General features: G+C 41.0%; 1 protein-coding gene across 5 annotated transcripts in view; it reads left to right on the top strand.

Annotated features, from left to right (window-relative positions):
• Nucleotides 1–22,324, top strand: part of LOC122564918 (SH2 domain-containing protein 3C-like) — a 189,707-nt gene extending 167,383 nt beyond the window's left edge. For 2 of the 5 annotated variants that reach the window (XM_087998325.1, XM_087998324.1), the window contains exons 7-14: nucleotides 5,546–5,994; nucleotides 7,042–7,166; nucleotides 7,695–8,356; nucleotides 9,642–9,757; nucleotides 12,877–13,048; nucleotides 16,124–16,235; nucleotides 17,697–17,903; nucleotides 19,370–22,324. In XM_087998325.1, the coding sequence (XP_087854451.1) occupies nucleotides 5,546–5,994; nucleotides 7,042–7,166; nucleotides 7,695–8,356; nucleotides 9,642–9,757; nucleotides 12,877–13,048; nucleotides 16,124–16,235; nucleotides 17,697–17,903; nucleotides 19,370–19,545 (2,019 nt within the window). In that variant the 3' untranslated portion in view covers nucleotides 19,546–22,324. The remainder of the gene's footprint in view (nucleotides 1–5,545; nucleotides 5,995–7,041; nucleotides 7,167–7,694; nucleotides 8,357–9,641; nucleotides 9,758–12,876; nucleotides 13,049–16,123; nucleotides 16,236–17,696; nucleotides 17,904–19,369) is intronic. The other 3 variants (XM_087998327.1, XM_043720389.2, XM_087998326.1) reach the window with 2 other exon arrangements.
• The last annotated feature ends 790 nt before the right edge of the window (nucleotides 22,325–23,114 follow it).

The following is a 23,114-nucleotide window of genomic DNA, read 5'->3' as shown; positions in this document are numbered from 1 at the left end:
GGCTGAATCTTACAAGTTTTGGCTAAGCGTCAATTTTGTTGTGTTTCATGGAAGGTTTCTCTCTATGAGGCCTAGTGAAGTTTCTCATTACAGCACACAGCATCCCAAATTTACCTGTTTAACTATCCACTATGCATCTATGATTCCCCTGAAGTCCGATGCTAGCCCGATTCTACACTCACCACTGAAGGAACTCACAACTCATCGGATCTCTTGGAATAGACTGACACTTCGGGAGCCAGCACAATCTTTAAACCCTGGCTGAATACTTGACAAAGCACTGGCATTGTAGATTTGACTCTCACTGGCAAAACAGCCCCAGCAAATGCTGCTCATAGCACGTAACTGGCACAGTTGAGAGTTTCTGGCACATGCAGCTCCATTTTCTTGCCCCTGTCACTGTTTAACCACCTAGTCACATAGCTTACTTGTCGTTAGCCACATCCCATTCTACTAACCTCTCCATGTCACCACTACTCTGTCCTTGATTCCCATTGCAGACCAGCATCTTATCATTTATCCAGTGGGATACTGTCAGAGACCGGCAAGCATTTGGACAGAGATGAGCTTTTCTTCATCTAAAGTGAACTGAAGCAAAATTAACAGAATCTGCAGTTTTCCCCCACAGTGCAAGTGAAATGCTGGCATGACGACCAAAGACTATTTTACAGTACGCAATTGTCAGCCACATCTACTGGAACTGGATGTTAGTCAAGTCCTGTCTGACATGTTAGTACCTGATGCAGCTGAGCACTATCATGCACAAAGAGAACTTCCTGTAGCTTAATGTCTTTGTCCTCTTCCTCAGAAGACAGCTTCTGCTCTCCAATTTCTCAGTGTCCAACCCATCATTCTTGTTGCCTGCTTCAGTTATGGAGAGCACAGCATTCCAGGATGATGTGGCACACTCTATTTGGAATATATTGCAGGTCCCGCCTATGACTGTTCCAAGCAGCCCTATCGTCAACTCCATCATGGTCATAGTCTAAATAAGGCATCATTGTATTTGTTCTCACAACAGACAGGGGAGCTGCATAGTGGTGTCATCAGCCATGGTTGCAGTGGGTAGGCCATTTCCCCCCCAGGGAGCAGCCTTGTAAAGTATCTGAACCCTCAAATGCAACAGGTACACAAGGCATCTCTGGGATGTAAGGATTGTGGGCAGTTGCCAGGTTAGTGGGTACACAACTCCAAGAATTGAAATCTGCTCATTAATGGAATGGAAGGCCTTCCTATTGATGAACTCTGCACGCTCTCTCAGTGTTAATGTGTGCAGTTGATGGCATCTGCACCTGTGGAATGCCATAATTTCCAAATCCTACTGCCCAGACTGCAGCACTGACCTCATGATGGGGAAACAAAATGGACCTGTCTGATTTTGCACAGAAGGCACCAATCACTGTCCTCATGTATTTGTAGGTGTACAACTGAGAGATCTCACACAGGTTGCCCAGTACACCCTGGAAGCAGCCAGTTGCATAAAGGTTCAAAGCCACTGTCACCGTCACAGCTCCTGGGAAAGGATGCCTCCCCTTCCTGTAGGTCTCAGCTCCTGATCTAGCAGCGGTACAATTCCATTATAGTGTCCCAGGACATATGCTGCCTGCATCAAAACTGCATCATGAGGAAATAGATTTAAAGATGAAAGACTCTGGTCCTCCTGTCAACCAACACATCCTGACATTCCCTATAGCTCCACCCACCTCTTACATCTGCCTTCACCTTCTTAGCAAGGCAGCCATGACGACCAACATCACACAATGGCTGGGCCCATGGCTCCTGCTGGCAGGAACCTATGTTGGGAACATAGGGAACAGAACATAACAGGTACTTAGCACAGAGAAGGTTCAGTGCTGGCAAACCCTACAGATAATGGTGGCACACACTTCTCTATAACCATAAGAAATGCTACATCCTGAAGATGAGGGCCACTTATGGAGTTTTCAAGGCTCTTTGGGAAAGCCACCTACTTGGCGGAGGGGCTGCATTGAATAAGTGAGCAACTCAGAACAATCTCTTGGGATTGTTCCATGCACTCTGAACACTTCCCACCCCAGCCCCACATCAACCATGGAAGTTATTATTACATACAGTCGGGTTTATCATTATACTCAGAGTGAACGTAGAGGGGATCAGTTCTGTGCACCACAGTGCTGTTGAAAGTCTGATTAGTAATGTGTTTTTGTGGCCAGTATCTGCCTCTTTTGAAGTTGGTGGTGCGTTCATTGAGATCTTTGTGTGCAATTTGCAAGGACCAGTGACATGATGGACATCACCTGTGACCAGCATTTGACCCCCCCCCCTCCCCCACCTCCCCCCCCAAATGCAGAACGTGTGCATTTCAATGAAATGATTGCAAGTGAAGTGTAGCTACGTTTTGCAAGTGCAGTTTGCTCCTTTGATGTCCTCCTGTCCAGCAGAAGTGGGGCCTGCCATTTAAACCATCAAACTGACACTGACATCCCCCAGTGCTCCTGGACACTGTTCCAGGTTTTATGAGTTGCAAGCTGCTTCTAAAAAATGGCGAGTGATGGCAGAGAATGCAGCTTGCAGTGGACACCCTCAGCTCTGGGCTCTACCTGGATTCTTCCATGTGCCCTTTTACTTTGCATTTCCTGAACAGCCCATTTCCACTCATCCCTCCCCTACATACATCCCCTGAGCCCCAACATTATACTTTAAAGATGCCCTTTGTGGTCCCACTCTCCCCCTTAGCCTTCCATGTTTTCCCATTCTGTACTGTTTACTCTCTTTGTACCTTTACTTTTCCCCCTTCATTGCACTTTTCCCCACCTTAACAGATGCTTATGCTCCCCCCTCCCTCAAATTGAATGCTCCCACTGCCTATTGCCATAGATCTATAGTCTTTGGCACCAATCCCCATTCCCTGATTAACCCCCATTCCCCTTTCAATACATCAATGTAGGGATCGACACATTTGAGTAATCTCCTGGCCAATGACCAGCTTTGATAGACAGACCCTGGACTGCTGTCGCTCCCTGACAGACAACATGCAATTCTCCTGACTGCTTCGGATAGACCTACGGGATTGACCAATGCTAACTCCTTTGTCTGTAGATGGACATATCCCATGAACATGACTACTCAAAGTGGACAACTGACTGTGAGCCAGCCCCTGGATTGTGTACAGATTTCACAATAGTATCATGACACCGCTGAGTAATAGCAGACTCCCTTGAGTAGGAGTACTACCCACCCACCCTCGTATTTTGAAATGGCCATCACTGTAGGTGTGGTGCTACTGTCTCACTGTGGCATACAGCAAGCTATCCACCCTTGGACTTATTACTACTGACAAGCGTGACGAGTAGCTTAGCTCTGTGTGAGTGTGAAATGGCAAGTCAGTACAGCAGCACTGTAGGTTTTTGGCTCTGGCTTAAGTGCTGTCATGTTAAAAGATATGGCAAGCAGGAATGCAGGTAGGCACTAAGTGATTGAGCACTAAGAGAGCAAGCGAGCAGCCCTGAGATACAATCTGAGAGACAGTCTGGTCCAATCTGTACGCTGGGCCTTGGTCCCTGTGTAATGTACCCTTGCTACAGCACTTCAATGCTAGTTGCCATTGTGCCCCTAAGTGCAGCTTTAAAGGATCTGAATCAAGGAGTGAATCAGAGAGATGCTGTGAGGGTTCTGGAAGGCTGGCAGTTGTCAGATGCCAATCCAGAGGAGCAGGTGGCAAGCTGAAGTCACCAGTTACCTGCTCTGACTTCCATGGCAGGAATTGTCAATGACTTGTTTCCTCATGGATGGTGACAGAATAGTAAGTTGTACAGTAATGAGGTGAGATTCATTGTTAATTAAGCTGTTAAGTAATAATGCCTTTTAATAGGCAGCTTGTGTTGTTTGGCGAAAATTTTGTCTCAATGCTAACAAATGTACTGTAGCCAAGTTTGCAGATGGTACAATAATAGGTGGGAAGATAAGTGGTTAGGATGACACCAAAACTTGGCAGATAGACTATAATGTGGGAAAATGTGAAGTTATGTGCTTTGGTAGGAAGAATAGGAGCTCAATGTTACTTAAATGGAAAAAGACTGCAGAAAGATGCAGCATTGAGGAATTTGGGAGTCCTCATCCATAAATGACAAAAGGCTACAACCAAAGATCAGTGGGTAATCGAAAGGTACATGGAATGCTGTCCTTTATTTCAAAGGAAATAGAGTATAAAAGTGGGGAGATTTTCATAAAACTGTGGAAAACCCTAGTCATGCCACAGCTGGAATATTGTGAACATCTTTGGGCCCCTTAACAAAAGGAAAGATATATTGGTATTGAAGGTAATACAAAGAAGATTCACTAAGCCTCATACTAGCTATGGAGAAACTGTCTTATAAGGAGAATCATAGAGTTATACAGCATGGAACAGACCCTTTGGTCAAGTTGTCCGCACCAACTAGATATCCTAAACTGATCTAGTCCCATTTGCCAGCATTTGACCCATATCACTCAAATCCCTAACTATTCATATATCCATCTAGATGCCTTTTAAATTTTGTGATTGTACCTGCCTTCACCACCTCTTCCCGCAGCTCATTCCATACACACACCACACTCTGCATGAAAAAGTTGCCTTTCAGGTCCCTTCTAAATCTTTTCCCACTCACCTTAAACCTATGCCCTTTAGTTTTGGACTCCCCTACCTTGGGAAAAAGGATCTTAGGTTGAGTAGCTTAGGCTTGTACTCATTGGAATTTGGAAGAATGAAAGGTGGCCTTATTGAAACATACATGATTCTTGGGGAATTGACTGTGTAGATGTAGAAAGATAGTTTCCCCTTGGAGGAGAGTGTAGAACCAGAGGATATAATCTCAGACTGAGAGGTCACACATTTAAGGCAGAAATGAGGAGGAATTTCTTCTCTCAAAAGGTAATGAACCTGTGAAATTCTTTACCACAGAAGGCTGTTGAGACTGGGTTATTAATTATATTCAAGGCTGAGAGAGTGAGATTTTCAAACAGTTAGGGAATCAGGGGTTATAGGAAAAGACGGGAAGGTGAAGTTAAGGATCATCTGATCAGCCATGATGTCATTGAATGGTGGAGTAGACTCAACAAGCTGAATGGTCCACTTCTGTTCCCATATCTTATGGTCTTATGGTAACTCTGTTTGAAAATACAGTGACATTGAGAAAGGCCTTGCCTGTTTTCTCATGCATTTCTCCAGATTTCTCATCCTAACCCACTTTATTCAGCTCTCTGTAAAAATCCACCAAATGAGTCCATCAATGGGGATGATGCTGAGGCATTGGCTGTTCGAATTTATGAAGCTTTGAGTGAGGTTAGAAATTGGAAAATCTGAACTCTAACTCTCACCAAGAAGCTGTTGAGGTTAATTGAAAAATGTCAAAACTGCGATTAATGGATGTTTGTTTCAGTAATGATGATAAAGCTTATGGAACCATGCCAGGTAAATGGCCATCAACTGTGAACTAATTGAATGGTGTTACAAGCTCTATGGAGTGAGTCCTGTCCTCATATTCCTGGACTCTATTTTTTAAAACAAAAATCAACTCTTATTTTTTAGGTTTCTGAGAACCTGGTCCAGAAGAATGGAGATTTCCTCATTCGTGACTCGCTCACATGTGTTGGTGATTATGTGCTGACCTGTCGATGGAAAAATGAACCCCTGCATTTCAAAATCAACAAGGTGATGATCAAACCTAATGAGACCTACACCCGCATCCAGTACCTGTTCGAGAGGGAGAGCTTTGACAACATCCCTGCTCTGGTCAGGTTTTACGTTGGGAACCGCAAACCGGTCTCTGAGCAGAGCGGTGCTGTTATCTACACTCCAATCAACCGCACCCTCCCTCTCCGCTACCTGGAGGCCAGCTATGGACTGTCCAATGGGAAACATGGCCTGACCCATCCACCAACCAACCAGAAAGGTGGATACATCAAGAGGCGCAGCGTGACTATGACGGACGGTCTGACGTCTGACAAGATGATCCGCAGTGACAGCTGTGGCAATAGGTAAATGCCTGGGGTTAAAATCCAGAAAAAAGCCTCATCTTCCCCTCCAAAGAAAACAAGGGTCAGATTATTAGACAATAGCCCTGTAAAAAGCTCTGTCTCTGTGTAGCTATGTATGTTAGTCAATAGCAGGATAAGCATCAACTCTGATTCCTCCACCTCTCTCATGATCAACTCACCCGATTGTTTAAAAGGCATTCGGCTGAGCATCTGGACCATGGTAAGTACTAAAGAAACCATTACGTGACCATGCCTTGAGGAGATGAGGTGGAGAGGGAGGGTGCATATCAAGCGACAAGCTTTTTTTAAAGCGGACCATATTTTTAGAATTCCCATCTTGGGGTAGCAGTGCCCTGAAAATGGTGGGCAGACAATTAGCTTACTACTCCCCTGTCCCATCACCAGGGCTGCAGCGATGGTTTGGGTGGTGCTATGAAGTCTTTAAAAAGCAAATTGACAGTCTAATGTATGGCAAAAGTGAGGACTGGAGATCAGAGTCTAGATTAGAGTGGAATCTTGATGAAGGGCTTTTGCCCAAAATATCGATTTTCCTGCTCCGCGGCTGCTGCCTGACATGGTGTGCTTTTCTAATCTAGTCTAATGTATGTCAGACATCAATTACTCTACGTGAAATGCATTAGGTACAGATTTGCCCAACCTGAATAACAGGGAATAGGAATGCTCCTCAGGGCTGTCAGAAAACCAGGCCTGTTGCCTTTCTCAATACCGCCAGTACATTTTTGTAGCCTGGAAGTGGACTAGGGTGGTGGTTCGGAATGGCGAGCTGCCTCAGAAGCATCTGACCTCCATCTTCATCCCACTGTCCTGATGCTAACAAAGCTCCACCCTCAAAATTGAGTAGGCCACAAACCAGGAGCAGAGGCTGGCAGGCCACTGGGACCTGTGGTTCTGATCCACTCAGAGTGGAACATGCATTCGCATATTACGAGCGGAGGTGAATTTTCTCAGTGTAGTTTGTGGCCTCTTAACAATTGAATGATAAGTTAATGAAGAAGTTCCCTCACCAGTCTCTTATTCTTTTTCCAGTATTCCATCACCACATCACAAGGAAACAGTTAGGAACTTTGCTCTGAGTATGGACCAAATCAAGGATATTCACCATGGAATGTCTCCAGTGAATGAGATTCCTCAGACTCCAGAATACAGCACAAGTAAGTGGGATATCAGCAATACTGTGATGGTAAACTCCTAATTGGTTCATTCACAAAACAGTTCATAAAATTCTGAACAGACATAAATCATCATTTAAAAATCAGTAATGTTCTGAAGGATAGAACATAGTACCCTCACGAGTTTATTTTTAAATCTAGCCTCACAATTGTAGAGGAATAATAACCATGGGTCCTGCTCCTCATCACTATCCAGTGACACCCTGAAGGAAAGTGCTCTGTTTGTGGACAATCAAGTGAGATCCAGCTGTTGGTTGGGCCCGTACGCTGGCTCATTTTCAGGTCGAAGGCCTGGCATCTCAGGCCTGGCCCTGTCCAAGGCTGCAATAAACTTCTGCTGTTAAAAAATCATCACAATCCAGGCCTGTACATAAAGAATGGATACCAGCTGCAATGGGATGGGACCCAGGCCTCATGGAGCTGTAGCCTCCAATGAGACAATGTAGGGAAGAACAGAGAAGTGTGTGAATCAGAACACTTATATTTAACTTTTTGTAACATCTTCCACAGGTTTGAAGCACAAAAGCCAGCTAGGCCGAGTGGAAAGAATGATGCCATCATCGCCAGTCCTGCGACGGTCTAGTGAGCCACAACTTAGCCCACCCATTGGTAACAAACTGTGTCAGGACCCTAATAGGGGAGGCCCCTCAGAAGCCTCAAGTGGGCCTCACTGTAATAGCACACATTCTACCCCAATGCATGGCTCCTCACAGTTGGCCCAGAGGAAGGCCTCAGATAATTTCAGAGAAGCGGAACACACCCACTACTGTGAGCTACGACCCTCTTCTCCCGTCGACTGGGAGAGGCAGCAGCTAGAGCTGGCCCTTAAACAAAGTCAACTGATGGCAAAGAGCTATGTAGAACGGTTGAAAGTTGAGGAATATCCCAACATCTCCAGCTGGCAGTCTGAGACAAACTTTGGGATCATGGAGACGGAAACATTCCTCAATCAAATGCCAGTTTTCACGGAAGAGGAGGGGCTGCAGTGTCACGCCTTCACAGCCCCGATCATTGAAATGGTGTCATCCTTTAAGCCAAACGGATACCAATCGATACTTATTCCTTCAGAGAACAAGCCACTCGAGATGACAGTGCTGAAGAAAGTCAAGGAGCTGTTGGCTGAGGAGGATCCAAAAACTACAGCCAAGCACATCACAAAAGTAGACTGCATGGTGAGAAAATCTGAGCACTGGTTTGATTTTCCCCAGTTGTATCTTCAATGTTGGGTTGTGGAATTAACAAACTTTCCTTTTTGGCAATTCCTCACCAAGAGCCTAAATACTCCAGTTGTTAATTACACTGCTTGGTGCCATAAAGTTTTCATTGATATCATTCCATTTGTGTCCTCAAGATTTCCCAAAGCTCTTTGCAGCCAATGAATAACTTCTGAAGTTTGTAGTCACTGCAGTCCTGTAGGCATATGCCAACTGATTTAAGCACAGAAAAGTCTCACCAGCAGCAAGGAAATGAATAGTAAATCTTTTTTTTTGGACAAGGGATAAATTTTGACTATAACATCTCAGGAACACTTCTTCGAAGTGCTGAGAGATATTCTGTATCCATCTGAATGAGTAAACAGGGAGAGTTCAAAGTCTCAACCAAACATTCGTACCTCCACCAGTGCAACACTCGTTCAATGCTGCACTGAAACCTAACCTCGATTGTACACCCAAATCCACAGTAGAGTTTGAACCCTAGAGCCTCTGACTTAGAGAAAAGGCACCACCAGTGAGTCAAACTGAGACAGTATAAGCCTGAGAGGTAATAATCTACACTGCTAGTTAAATTCAGCCAGGAATTAGATGTTCATCTTGATACACTGATCTAGGGAAGATAAGTGAAGTCGGCCTGGGATACTACTCGAAATAGTTATCCCAGCACTTGCCTTGCTGCTAAGTACATGGGTGTATACATACCTGTATTGATAAGATCCAGTTCAATTATGATGCCCCTACAGTTGAATAGAATTTGGACATTCATGACTGAGGCTCACACAACAAGAGTGGCAACTTGGATGGGATGCTAAATGGTAGCTGAGCCAAAAACATTTTATACTAGCAACAGTTAGCAAGGTTGAAAGAAGAAATGAAGGGTATTATTTTTTTTTGTTTATTTATCTTGAAGTAATATTGTTGGCATATTATCAGTTGTTCAAAAATCTCAGTTCAATATAGTCTTTGGGACTGTAGTGATGCTTTTCTTTTAAAGTTAAAATCTTTCAATATGTTTGAAGGTTGACATGAATTCTAAATATTTATTATGTTTGTTTATGAGACAAATGTTTTTCCAAAATTGTTAATCAAGATTCTTGATGTTTCATACTTGGTAGAATAACTGCAAGATGCTGTTTGATAAACAGATCAATATTCAATGGGTGAATGTGATGCCTGTTATTTGTGTCTGTGTAATTGCTGAGAGTGCAAGTTGATTAATCTCCTTTATATCCTGTCCACACAGGTTGCTAGGATACTGGCTGTTTCTAAGGAACTGCAGAAGCAGATGGGAGTGAGCTCAGGCCTGGAGTTACTCACTCTTCCCCATGGGCACCAGCTCCGACTCGACTTATTGGAACGGTGAGAGAAGCAGAGAGTCGTGATGCAAACCACGTTCTGTGTTCTTGGCTGTGTGGCAGATCATTTACTTTAAAACAGAAGGACTCATAGCAACAGCTTCTTAAAAGTTTGGCATCAATTCGTGAAATCTCTATTGAATTCAGTGGGACAACAACACTATATTTGAACAGACCTGTTTGCTTACACACAATCAGACAGTGCAGCTACTGCAGCACAGATTTACAAATGTAGTTTATATTTTACATACCAACATACGAAATAGGAGAAGTAGACCATTCGGCTCCTCAAGTCTATTCTGTCATTCAATTAGATCATAGCTAATCTGTTTGTGTTTTGAATTCTACATTTCTATCTACCCTGATAATTTTGGATTCCCCTGCCTAACGAAAATCTGTCGACCCTGCCTTAAAAATATTCAATGATTCACTTACACAGCGATTTGATATGGTTCAGATGCCCTCAAAATATTTTAAGAACGTAGCCCAGACCCTAACTTTTTCTTATTTTAAAGGCAGATGTGAAGTGGATATTCCAGGTTTGATGCAGCTGGTCAAACCACTCAGCTTTAAGCAAAATAGAATTTATTTAAACGCTACACTTGAAACATGAACAAAAAACAACGAAATTTAGAATAACTTAACTATCGGAAAACTAACTGACTTGATAAAGCAACTTAATTAAGGAACTGTTCCGATCCAGTAACATCCCATAAACACACCCCTTGGCAAAAACGTAAATTGAAACACAGATTCTTACAGGCAGGAGGGAACAACTTCCAAAGAGATTTCAGAGAGAAAGTCAGTCTGGAATCATTTGCTGAAGCTTGCAACCTTCCTGGACTCCAGTATTGTGTCACTGCCACAGCTAAACCAAACTATAAAAATCCTGAACTGGGAGAACTGGTCACTCTCCTGCCATTGTTAAACTAGGCTCTTCCTAGATCCTTTGGTCCCTGTGCCTTTATGACCTCTCTTTAAAAAAAAACCCAAGACAAACTAACTTTTTTAAAGTGACAGCATTGTCACAGACGTCTCAGGCACACAGTTCCAAAGTTGCACAACCCTCCAAGAGAAAAAAAAACTCTTTCTTAAAAGAGTGACACCTAATTTCAAAATGGCACCCCCAGTCTGGACTCTCCCACAAGGGGAAACATCCTTTCTCATTTTTCTTTCCTGAGGGAAAGAGAGTGACTTGTCCATTTTCTTGCCCCTTTCCTGAAGATACAGGTCTCCCTGCTTTTCTCTGCATCTAGGCGCTCATTTCCTTCATATCAGAATTCTAAGTCATGGAGGTAAACAGGACTTTTCTCAATCAGGGGCATCACAGGATAGAGTCACTAGAGAGTAAACTGGAGCAGAAACACTTCTGATGTTTTCATCTTCCTTTCTATTGCCTGGGAAAACACAAATCAATTTTGACATTCCTGCCAGTGCTGTATTCGATATCAGCTGCCTCAGTCTGTGGGCTGAACAAAACACCAACATTTACAAGTGCCCCTCCAAGCCACCACCATTCTGACTTAGAAATATATTGTTGTTTTTTCACTGTTGCTGGGTCAAAATTCTGGAGCTCTCTCTCTATCGCCATTTTGGGTAAGCCCACAGCACATGGACTGCAGTGGTCGAATAAGGCAGCTCACCAACAACTTCTCGAGTACAACTAGAAGTGGGCAATAAATGCTGGCTCAGCCAGTGACACCCATGTTCCATAAGTGAGTTAAAAAAATGATCTGGTTTTGTAGGTTACATACCAAAGTGAATTAAAATAGTAAGTTCTATGTTGTTGTCTTTCTCACTGAGCTTTTAGAATAAGAAGCAAAGGCTGGAAACCAGCTCATATTTGTCTCTGTTGTCACCTCCCAAATTTCACAAAAACCTCAATATATGGGTCTTTAGAAGCAGAACCTGAGATTTGTTTGAGAGGGATGGTGGCCACCCCCCATTGGTGCTTTCAGGGGAGGAGTTAAAGGATGAAAAGCACAAGCAGGTCTGTCAGGGTGATTGCCTTTGCTCTATCCCTTTGCTTGCAACACAGCTGAGCTGAGGTGGGACTCATTCCCAGAAAGGAAAATGTGGGAGAAACTTCATGCACTCCTGTACCCAACTTCTTGCCTACTGAATGTCTCAAAGATGTTATTGGATCAGTCGTTCTTGAGGAATGGTATTCTTCTGTGTACCAAAACAGGACCTGCACAGGAGTTGTTGCATTTCCAATGCAACTTTCAGCTATACTTTGCAGTTGAATATGTACTTGCTGTATTTTGCACAGTGAGTGACCAATTTTGTGGAAACTGTCAGGATGTTTGAAAACTCAAATCCCTTATTATCAATTACAATTTATATCTCTTACATTGAAAATTTGATTACCTGTAAGCAATCTAAAGATTAATTTCAAGCAGTTCAACATTTACTCTGAGGGCTGCATAACCTGTTGAGCAGTTTATAGCAGCTCCAAATAGTGCCCTTAACAAACAGATACTACAAGTACCGAAAATGAATCTTTAGCTTGTTGGCAGGTAAATCATTGAATAGTTGCACCAGGTTAAAGCAACAGATGATAATGAGTGACATTCAGAGGTAGTAGTGTCAAATTTGAGATCTTGATTTTAACTGACTCTAAATTCATTCATTTAAACAGAGTTAAAATAAGACCTCTGAGAGTTTGGAACTGCACAGATGTGACCTAATAAATTTGGCTAATAGAGGAATCAGAGAAAGAAAGATCGAGGATAAGGAGTGTGGTGGGTCACTCAAAATCAGTGGGGTTAGAATAGGCGATATGCATGTAAATTCACAGAATTTATTTGGTGATGTGGATTATCCTATAAAGAGTACTCGACAACTGCTGGAGGGAACTACTTCAGAATTCTGGCAGTCAACCACACAAGGAACAATGTGGAGAACCTCTGAGTAATATTATTTTCCAAATGAATTAGCCTGAGGTCGGCGTTGCGTGCAACTATCAGACTTTGAAGAAAAACTTTGCTCTTCAACAGGCAGTTCTAATGAAAAATCATCAATCTGAAACATTAACTATATTTCTTCCTTCCAAATGACTTGCTGTTTGTTTCCAGCGTTTGCTGTTTTCAGCTGTGACTTTTTTTTGTTTTTTTTCTCCAGTTTTAATACAATGTCAATCATGATGGCGGTGGATATCCTAGGCTGTACTGGCAGCACAGAGGAGCGGGCCGCTCTCCTTCACAAAACTATACAGCTGGCTGCTGAACTGAAGAGCAATATGGGAAATATGTTTGGCTTTGCTGCTGTGATGAAAGCTTTAGAAATGCCTCAGGTAGGTGATGGAAACTGTGAGATAATTCTTTAGAGAGTTTCTTATCCTTGATTAATTTACTAGTCCCAATTGATTATAAGCCTGTCTTAGCAAAAGAGAAGTCTTTTCAAATCTTCCCACACATCTAGTGAGAACCAATATGGTTTGTTGAATGATTTCCCTCAGCAGCTGTATTTTGCAGGGGCCTCTCTGTTCACTGTTTTCTCAGAGACACAGGTTACAAACTTATCAGAGTAGGACATAGTGGGGCACCAGAATGCACTGGCCTCAGTGTTTCTGCACCCCAACTACCAGTGGGGTGCAGAAACAAAATACTGTGGATGCTGGAAATCTGAAACATAAACACTCAGCAGGTCAGGTAGCAACTGTGGAGAGAGAATAAATGTTTCAGGTTGAGATGATCTTTCTTTGTGACCTGAAGGATTAACTTTATTTCTATATATGGATGCTGCACTACCTACTGAGTATTTCCAGCAATTTTTGTTGTTTCACTTCTGACAAAGCCTTGTTTCTTTTGTAATTTTGTGTACATCACATCCAAAAGTACCTCGACACCATGAAAATGCAGTAATTATGTCAGTCATACGCAACAACATCACACTAAATATTGTCACATAAAAAAAATTGACCATAACCCCTAAGTATTTTATGCCTGATGCACAATGCAGCTAAAGGCTTTTAGATGCCTCATTAAATGTCTTCACTCATCAGTCCTGATTCTGTATTGATCCAAAATCTATTAACAGGAAATATGAGAGCCATCCAGTAAATGTGGTTTGCTGCATCTTCTTACTTACAAGATGGCATTGTTCCAAAGATGAAGCATGTTTGTCCATTTCAGATGATGCATTGGCTTCTTTCTTGTTAGTTATGGTACATACAACGGTAATGTTAAAATTTAATTTAAGAAATATTATAATTTTCCTTTTGTTACATTCCAGACTCAGCGTTTGATAACTGGATAATTATATAAATGAGCGACTTGTGTGTGTGAATTAAATTCTGTGCTTATTTGCTTGATTCTTTGTGGTCACTGTCAGGTGTCAGTTGGATTGCTGCAGATGGGGTGGGACCGATTGTTCAAGTAATTCAATTGAAACACAAGTATCCTTTAGACCTTTTTTTAAGACTATTTAATCCTCTCTGGCACTGTTCACAATAATTGTAAAGCACTATTTTATGTAATAGAGTTGTTTTGCGAACAAATTTGGAGTGATTGAATAAATCTAATTCGATTTCCAGAAAACAGCATTTTGGTATTATTCCTGTTGTTCTGAGGATTAACTTCATTGATTTTGTCCATTATTCTACAAAAGGCCCTTGGATTGTGAGTTCATAGATTCTTACAGAACAGTAGGATGTCATTTGGCTATTGTATCTGTTCTAGATTTTTGAAACAACTGTCCAATTTGGTCTCAAGGTTTTGGTGGTGTGTCGCAGACTCTATGGCTCAAACTGCAGAGAAATTTCTCCCCATTTCTCCTCCAGCCCTTTTGCCAATTATTTAATGTTTATAAAATTGTTATCAACTCATTTGGCAGAAGAAACAGCTTTCCCTATTTAGCCCTTTATTACTTTAAATATCTCTTTTAGGCATCCATTTAATTGTTTCTGCTCTAAGGAGAACAATCTCAACTTGCTCATTCTCCTTTATCTTGCTGCTCAACCTCCACTCTACTCTCTCCAGGACTCTTGCATCCTTCCTTATGTATAATTCCCTAAACTTTTCTTGATGCTCATTCATGGGATGTGGAAGTCACTGGATGTTAAGCATTTAATGTTAATCCCTAACTGCCCAGAGGACAGTTCAGAGTCAGCAATGTTGCTTTGTGTCAGGAATTGCATGTAGGCCAGACCGGGTAAGGCTGGCAGATTTTCTTCTTTAGTGCACGTTAGTGAACCAGGTGGATTTTTACAATGATTAACAGGCTAGCTTGTAATTCCCACTTTTCTTGAATTAAGATTTCACCATCTGCAATTGTGAGGTGTGAGCCCATAACCTTAGAACATTAACCTGGAGTTCCGCATTATTAATCCAGTGACATAACCACTATGTCACAGGTAAAAGGTAAAGTCGTCATAGTCTTACCAGACAATAGGGCTGTTGTCTATTAAAGAGAGATGACTGGTTGTGGTTTAACCTGAGGGTCATCAGAGCTTAGGCAAGGGGAGAGGTTGAGAAGAAGAGTCCTTCATGATAACCTCAGTCATTGCAGGAATTGAACCCATGCTATTGGTGTCAATCTGCATCACAAACCCGCTGCATTGTACATATTACTCCAGTTAAGGCCTAACCAGTGATAGCTTGTTTTCTTTTGTATTTGATATCCCTATTTATAAAGCCAACTTTCTCAGAGTTTTCTTAACTTGCCATCTTCAAGGATATGTGAATTTGTATCTCCAATTTGTCTGCTTTTGCATCCCTTTCAAATATTTACATTATTATGCTTCTTTATGTTGTTTTTCCTGAATAACATCACATCACACTTAACCCCATTGAATTGTATCAGCCACGTCTCTCTATGTCCTCCTGAAATTTGTTACTCTGCTGTTCATTACATTGCTAAGTGGTGCATCATCCACAAATTTTTGAATTGTACTGAATGTCAAACTACAGGTTATTTATATAATGAAAAAACACTATTATTCTAACATTAATCTCTGGGACTTCACTACATATTTGCCACCAGTCAAACAAACATCCATTCCCCACTAATCTCTGACTCCTACCCAATGAGCCAACTTCATGCCTAGCTTGCCACTGTCCCTTTAATATCATTTGCTTATGTTTTCTAAGTAAGTCTGTTATGTGGTACTGGACTTTAATATATGCCTCTTACTTGCAACATCTACTGCACTATCATCGTCATTCCACTTTGTTACTTCAATAAATAATCCAAGTGGAGGTGAAATAAAACCTATGAATTACTGTCCTTTCTGATAGAAGAAAACATTGTAAAGATGAATATTGCAATGTAATTGCAAGATGCCCACCGATTGATGTCATGCATTTTTAAAAATCTGTTTCCACACAATTACAACTTCTACTTACCTTTGTTTTCCTGCACTTTGTAGATCTCAAGGCTTGAGCAGACATGGATGATTCTTCGACAACGACACACTGAGGGGGCAATTCTCTATGAAAAGAAACTGAAGCCGTTCATGAAAAATATGAATGAAGGAAGAGGTGATTGATTCTTTATCCACTGTGCACAGCTTTTTAAAAAGAAAATCCTCCCCTTCTAGGGAAGAGGGGAACAAAGGGACAAAATCGCCCCTTAAAGTTTTTTGTCTAATGGCTTTTTCTGTGGTGGCAAATCAGTCTCTCTACTATGGGACAAAATTCCCAAAGCCTGTTTGGTGCCTTGCCTGATGAGCTTGGACTTAGATTAGGAAACAACGCAGACTGGAATGGATACAGATCAATATCTACTGACTGCTAAATTTTGACCAGGATTTTCTGGTCCCTTTGGGGAATGGGGGAGGCTGCCAAATAATGCAGAAGAGGAGTGGAGGTGCATGGAAGGGCGAAGGTCATTGACTGACATCCTCTGTACCATTTTGTCAATAGTGGGAAAGTTGGCAGAGGCTACTTTTTTTGGCCCTTCTCTTGATTTTATTCAGGGCTACTATTTGGTTTTCAGGGTATGTGGGGGCTACTTTTCCATTCTCACAAATTCCTTTTTTAGGTGATGCAATCACAGTTATAACATTTTTGTATTTGTGTTGATATATGGAGTATTTGAACTCACACAGAAGCAGAATTTGAATAATTCAACAATATCCTTGACAAATTGTCTGTTAAACTTATAGCCATAACACACAAGCAAATAATTAATTTCCTGGACTTTACAGTAAGTTAGCAAAGTTTTTATTTCTTCAATAACTGACACACACTTAACACAAAATGCCATCACTGGAAACACACCTTATGCAGACTGGTAAGTCAGAACGAATACTTTACCCATTGCATAAGCACAAAGTTAGAAGAGTTTAACTAGGCAGTTACAAGCCTGCTTACAGCATCTCAGATAGCAATCTCAGATTTAAATTTAACAATGAGCACAATGTTCATTACAACTTCTGAATTTATGCAAACTTAAATGAGAGATTCCAAATTAATTTTCAATGAATTAATTATCCACATTATTTACAATTTTCTTGGTTCCTAATTAGTTAAGCATTTCTTTATTGACAGATTTAGAACTGTCCACTCTCCTTTGAAGCCTCCCTTTCTCCCCCAAACCTATTTGCAGGTCCCTTCCCTTCTCAGACTCTTCTTGCAGCCTCCTCCCCCCATACCACCACCATGACCATCAGCCTGTGCAACCTGAATCTCTTTTAGATAGAATTAGATAGTACTGACAGTATTAAATGCACCACAGGATACTATAGTTCCTCTGCTACTGAGGCACTGAGGGAGACTATTTGTAGAGCTAGAAAGCCAGAAGAGAACAGTGAAATTTTGGGGTTTTGTTTCAATACATCTGTTAATATTTCTGCAGAACATTCCCTCAGAAGTCTTGTAGAGATCCTAATTTAACAGATAACTTAAAGAGATATTTTCTCATTCCGTGCTTCATATTCTTATTCCTTTCGACTATTTCAATCTTCTTGTGTTCTAAAAAAAAACACTCTATCTTTTCAGAAGTATCTCCGCTGACCAACACGACATTTCCTCATGTGGTTCCCCTCATCACTCTGCTTGAACGTAACGTTGTGAATGCTGACAACGTGGAGGCATGGGAGATCAGTGAAAGTGGTGTGGAGGTAGTTATGTCACATCTGGAGGCTGCAAGGACGATTGCACATCATGGAGGCCTGTACAGAACAAATGCTGAACTGAAACTACAAGGTAAATGAGTAAGGAGTGTTGGTCTCCCTTTCACTTGATTAAATACTTCTATTTTTCAATAATCTCTCCACCTTCCGAGTAATGGGATGACACACTGGGGGTGCAGCTTCATTGGTTGGGCCCTTCCCAGTCTCTTCACTCCCCACCCTACCAAACTAATTTTCCATGAGTGAGATTTGAAAATGATCAATCACTGCAATAACAAACCTAACCCAATCCAACAGGGGTCACTGACAAAAATCTGAGCTGAATTTGGTTTCCCCATCTTAATTTAGAGATGCTACTGCCAATTGCAGACCACTATTAGCCTGATTAAAGTCAATTAACATGGTTCAAACCAGGAAATGAAACCGAGAATCCCCTAACCTATAAGACCACACAATACTCGCTAACAATTCAAAGGCTTCATTCTAATGAAATATACTTTGGACTTTCCATTTATAAGCAATTGTTCTCAAGGGAGAATGGAAAGAAAGGCAGCTGTACCAAGAAAAAGGAGAATATGTATAGCTTCTCCTGAGCACATCCCCAGAAGGTATCTATGCATTTTGCAAGTACAGCCAGAGGGGAAACACTGAGAAATAGCAGTTACCTTGTCAGAGATAAGAAAGAAAATATTCAGCAATAGGTCACGCCCCTATCCCTGTAGAACTGTTTACAAAGCAAAATTGTGAGGCCCTTGAGTCAGCTGCTTCTGAGAGTCTGGTTTGGGAAATAATACAACATGTAGTGTGGTTAAAAAGTAAGAGAATTTGTGTGTTATTATAATTCTGTATGCACTATTAGCACATTGTCAGTTCTCAGTGCTTTCTCCTCTGAGATGTAGACTTGGATTCAGTCCAGACAGATGGGTTGAATGCCAGTGATGAAGCTCATTGTTCTTGTTGGATACAAGTCTGCAACACAGAGTGCATGTAATTCAGAACAATGCTTACTAATGTCAGTTTTATTCAGAAAGGCTACATGGGTGTCTGATATAGGGAATCGAAATATTACACGGAGTATTAAAGTGTGCTCTGTAGCAGTTAGTACGGTGGGCAGACATATTTTTACGCTGCATCTTATAGAGTCAAATAATGGTACAGTGCAGAAAGCTCACTTGGGCATCATTCTTATCACGGTTACATGATTAGTCCCACTTCTCTGACCCATGCTCCTGCAAATTTTCCCCTTCAAACATTTACTGAATTCCATTTTGGCAGTTTCAAACGAATGTGCTCCCACTACTCTTTCAGGCAGCTTATTCCAGATCATAACTTCATAACTCATTGTATAAAAGAACGTCTCCTCAGTTCCAACCATTGACTGGTCAGAGTCCACAACAGGAGCGAAAGATAGGAATATCCTACAATAACCCAGGGTTAAGATGTTTGTGGCATTCAGCTAGAAACACTTGTTGTTCAGCTAGAATCACTTTTATCAAAGGAAGCTTAAAGATATGACTTTTTATTTGTTTTCTTCCTCAGGATTTCAGGAAAATGAACAAATTCTTGAAATCTTCAAAACTGAGTTCCAGATGCGGTTGCTGTGGGGAAGCCGAGGAGCAGAAGGCAACCAAGTTGAGCGATATGAAAAATTTGAGAAGGTCCTAAGCGCACTTTCAAACAAATTGGAACCTCCAGTCCGTCATAGTGAATTGTAGCTTGGAAGGCAAAAAATAATTCACAAAGGCTCTTAAAAAGCAGTATGAGTTTGGTTAAAGGGAGCAATCACTGGAGAGGAACTTCCTAGTTTCGTATTTTCGTTTTATTTAAATTTGATGTTTTAAAAGAATTGAGTGTGTGATCAATAGAGCACTATCTTGCTAATGCTACTAGTGATTCGTCATGGCTGTGCACAGAATCACAAAGAAACAGGAAGTGATGGAATTGGCAGGGTTTCTTTTAGCTAATCATAAGTATTTCTGACTCCTTCTGGAGGTTACGGAGTTTTAAAAATTCCACAATCCAGCTGATAAAGTCAGCACCCCACTTTGTACTGAGCTGAACAGATCACGTGAATCCATCATTTGCTCCTTGGTCTGTGTCAAATTAGCTCACCTTTCCAAGGGAACACCGAGTGACTGACTACAAAAATGATCAGTGATCATTATTTTGGACACAGCTGACAAAAGTCAGCTGTGATCATTATTCAGTGATAATTCTTAGAAAATGGATCATCAGACAAGATTGGGGTTGACCATGGTTAGTGGAGGGAAATAAACTTGAAGGACCAAATGGACTGCTCTCAAAAGAGCCAGTGTACATTCACAGGCTGCATGACTCTTTTTTGTACTGTTATGACTTAAGATGCCCTGATGCCTTATAGAGCTGAATGGGTCGTCAACATACAGTCTCCATACTTGTACATGAACGACTGTAATGTAGGTGAGGTCAGATAGTATCTGTGGAACTGCACCCAAGCAAAAGCCTTCAGGAGGAGGGAAAGAGGTTGGGGTGAAATGTCGGTAGCAATGATCAGAAAATGAATCCTAATTAAAGATCTCCAAAACAAGATCACATGCAAGGTGATTAGCACTTTCTCCAGAAAGAAACTAACCAAAAAACATGACCAATAGACAACAACATGCATTTAACTACTGCATTTAATGTAAAAAAATGCTATATGTGAAAGTGAAAGAAAACTCCTGAGCAACATGAACGTTAACTCAATGCTGAGTGATCTAGCTTGAGGAGATATTGTGAAAATCAAAGAACTTATTAAAAGATAGATCAGTATTCCTATTGAGTAAGACAAAGGGGGAAATTAGTGAGTTTCTGTTTGGAATGTTACTCTTGAAGTGACAATGTCTGGCTGTCTCATTGTAAAGTTATTGTACAGAAAAGTTTATTTCTCCACTCTAAGATAACATGGGGGTAAAGCAGCATGTTTAAGAGGGTCATTTTTGTTTAACTTATCCTCACCACTGTTTTGGTGGGAGGGATTCTTCATCGATCATCATGCTCTGTGGCTTGTTGATCAAGAAGTGGCACCGTAAACACCATGAGCAGATGTCAATGAACCTGAGGTGGATAGTGTATAATGGCATTCTTCTCTGGAGACAGGAAATTTAGGTACAAAATGCCATTACCGACTACATGGTGAGGGCAACTCAGACGTACAGTGGATATACAACCAAGCCAAGTGGCTTACTGAACAAGAACAAATTATCTAGCGGAGGAACCTGTCAAACATTTTACTCCTCACACTATTCAGGGATGCTTTCACATAATAAGCCAGGTTTGGTTGTCGAGAAAGATGCTTTCTATTTCAATGATCTGTTTGGTGCTCTTTATCTGGATTCACTGGAGTGAAGTGTCACAAATGAAAGGGAACATATGGAACTGTACCCTAGCACAAGACAGCAAACTTGGGAGGGGGGAAAATTGAGTAGCTGTACTTTTATTAGCTTTCTATGTGGAAACTAACATTTCGCAGAGACTCCAAACCATTCCTCCACATAGAACAATCTCATGCTGAGGAACTATGAAATCACTATCATCTCATAATTTACTTTGGGATGGATGAAAGAAATGCAGAATTGAGTTTCAAAAAACTATTATAGGTGCATTTGGAGATATTAATTGTGTTATAATACAAATAAACAAGGAAACATGCTATATATTGAAAGCCAAAGCTGATGAGCCACATACAGACCCTGAGTACTGGTCTCCGTTACATAATATTTACTGTATTTCCAGGGCTAGGCCTTTGGAATGGACAGTGTTTCTGAGACAGCTGTTGTTGAACCTCCAGCCTTACCCAAACCATATGCACCAAAATAAAAACACAAAATTGTCCACTTTGACACTTATTAAGTGGAGTGACACAATATTACTTGGTTTAAAACACAAAGAAGCAAAATTTTTTAACGTAAATTTTATGTAAATAACATCAGTTCTGCACCAAATCTTCAATTCCCAGGACTCGAGTGTACTTTACAGGCAGCCAGAATCCAAATCATATTGCATTTTTGTCTTTTAGCTCATTCTACATGAACCCACAATCCTTCAGTGTTCTATTATTCTGCTTTACAATTATGGCACAGTGTAAATACAGAGATGTACATATAAATTCTATGTCCTTGCATAAAAAACAAAGCCCTGTTTGATGTAGAGTATAATCCTGGATGTTGATGAATGTATTAATTTGTATTAATAGAGTTGTGTAAGGCAAAATACGTAATTGTGTGTGATTTCTGGAATTCAATGGTGCAAATGAAGTAATTTTTTAAATGTACATGTGAACTATAAAATTATAAAAATAAACATTTCACATACTGAAATATAAGGAAAAAATCTGATTTACAATTTTGATGTGAATAATATATTGTTTATAAATGATAAAAGTTGTTGTAATGTTCCAATGGGTTAACTGCAGTGATCATAGAATGTCTGTGGATCTATACTCTACCGTTACATATAGCCTACAGGAGAAGAGAAATAAAAGATACAGGATCACCGACAGTGTTTGATGGTGGTAAGAACACAGGTACCTCTCAATAACAGTTAAGATCGTGCAGCAATGCAATATACTTCCCCTTTGAATATATCTGTTGTCACTTTTGATCAATTTTATAGTCTTTAGTAACCTTACCACACAAACCGCCCCATTGAAGCTGTGGAACTGTCCTTAATGTATCTCTCTTTATTGGAGTTATCTGGCAAAGCATCAAACACATTGTAGACTGAATACTCTCGTTATGGAATTCAAAGGCTGTGTACACTCAGGGTACATATAAACCACAAATCTTTAATCTGGTGACAATGCTTGAGGAAAAGGCGAGCTTCACTTTACAGGCTGTTTGTAGACACTTTTAAATATATTTGTTTCTGTTATTCAAAGGGACGGATGGGAATGCTGAGGAACAGAGCTTGCTCCTTCGGAGCCTAGCACCAGTGTTGTGTGCTCCCAGATCACGTAGAGCAGAGGTCAGCTGCTGAGTGAAACTTTCCTCATTCTGTCCCAACAGTGCTTCAACTCCAGTTTTCCAGTCACTCAGTAACCCCTAACTTAGTGTGAAATTTTCATTTTCCACTCTACGTCTCCTGTGGACACTCTTGCCAAGAAGAGAAATTTTAGTGTCAGGTGGAGTAGCCTTGTATATTTGGTGCATAAACACAAGAATAGTGAAACTCGAGCAGCTTCATACTGCATTTAAGTTTTTGACTAAAATTATAAAACTAAATTAATCTGACAAAATGTTAAGATGACTACAGGTCTGACACATCA

The sequence above is a fragment of the Chiloscyllium plagiosum genome, unplaced genomic scaffold (genome assembly GCF_037043375.1).
Source record: "Chiloscyllium plagiosum isolate Xiang-an unplaced genomic scaffold, Cpla_swu_hap1 HiC_scaffold_21, whole genome shotgun sequence".
NCBI lineage: Eukaryota > Metazoa > Chordata > Chondrichthyes > Orectolobiformes > Hemiscylliidae > Chiloscyllium > Chiloscyllium plagiosum.
The sequence above is the reverse complement of the archived record's forward strand: the minus strand, read 5'-3'. Positions and strand labels throughout refer to the sequence as shown.